General features: G+C 29.6%; 1 protein-coding gene across 1 annotated transcript in view; it reads right to left on the minus strand.

Annotated features, from left to right (window-relative positions):
* LOC127854671 (60S ribosomal protein L27-like) overlaps positions 1 to 730 on the minus strand; it is a 15,818-nt gene extending 15,088 nt beyond the window's left edge. Inside the window, exon 1 of the mRNA XM_052389731.1 lies at positions 695 to 730. Coding sequence (XP_052245691.1) covers positions 695 to 730 — 36 coding nt within the window. The remainder of the gene's footprint in view (positions 1 to 694) is intronic.
* Between the last annotated feature and the right edge of the window lie 363 nt (positions 731 to 1,093).

Here is a 1,093-nt window from a genome sequence, read left to right on the forward strand (position 1 = left end):
ATATGTTTCGTGTATATGTATATTTCGTTTATATGATATCAGTCATAGCTGTTCAATAATTTGGTACAGAAAGAACTATATAACACGGTATTTGATTCAACAAGAGAATGACATGTATTTATCGACCCATCTGTATCACAATTAATAGATAACATCTTTATAAGAGCAATATATTTTGATATAATTACTTTTAGTATCATCGAAGAAATATAAATGTATGGGAAGGTGGTAAAGAGAGAAGTAACTTAAGCTGTTACATTTTTAAATATATGAGTTTTGAACTTATACTTCTTGACTGTATGCGTTTCTGTCATGACAAAAATCACAATTAAAACAATTAAAATAATAAGATTTGTTTCCAGTTACATATAAATTATCTTATTGAATTGTTATATTTTTTCCCTCTTAACTGTTTTTTTAATTTAAGTTTCCGTAAAAGGTCATTCATATGTGAGTATGTATTGTGCTGCTATAAAATCAATATAAATGAGTAGAAAAAATAGTTTATAAACAAACAGCTTATAAAACATTCACTCAAGTATAAATACCGATAAACAATGTTTTTTAAAAGGAAGCATCAACAAACGACATTTAATTAAAATCAACTTATAATATTGACATAAATAATTCATTTTTTTCCTTTTAATCAATCCTTTGTCGAAATATTAGTATTGTACTTCTAAATATTACTCACCTGATTCACGATGTAGGCAGTCTTTCCCTCTTCCATTCCTAATGTTGGCTTCATCCCTATGCACAGAAGACACGAGCTCAGCTTTCAAATTTCTAATGTTATGCTCAAATCCTACCACCCAGACGCAGAACGGTTGGTTTTCCGGTATGAAGGTAACATGATCTTAATGTCCTTTATATCCAGGATAGGTCCGGTATTCTTTGCATGGCGATGATACAGCAAGAAACCACCTACAATAAAAAGTGGCTATGTGTCATAATTTGTTGAATGCTTTGTTTTGGGTGGAGTTGATCAACTCATTAAATTCCCAAGCATTTACAATTACAAATTTTAAGTGCACAACATCAGGATACCAGCATCTATTTTTGTATTTCAATTTCATTTTTAATTTAAGTTGAC

Source organism: Dreissena polymorpha, chromosome 13 (genome assembly GCF_020536995.1).
Source record: "Dreissena polymorpha isolate Duluth1 chromosome 13, UMN_Dpol_1.0, whole genome shotgun sequence".
Classification (NCBI taxonomy): Eukaryota; Metazoa; Mollusca; class Bivalvia; order Myida; family Dreissenidae; genus Dreissena; species Dreissena polymorpha.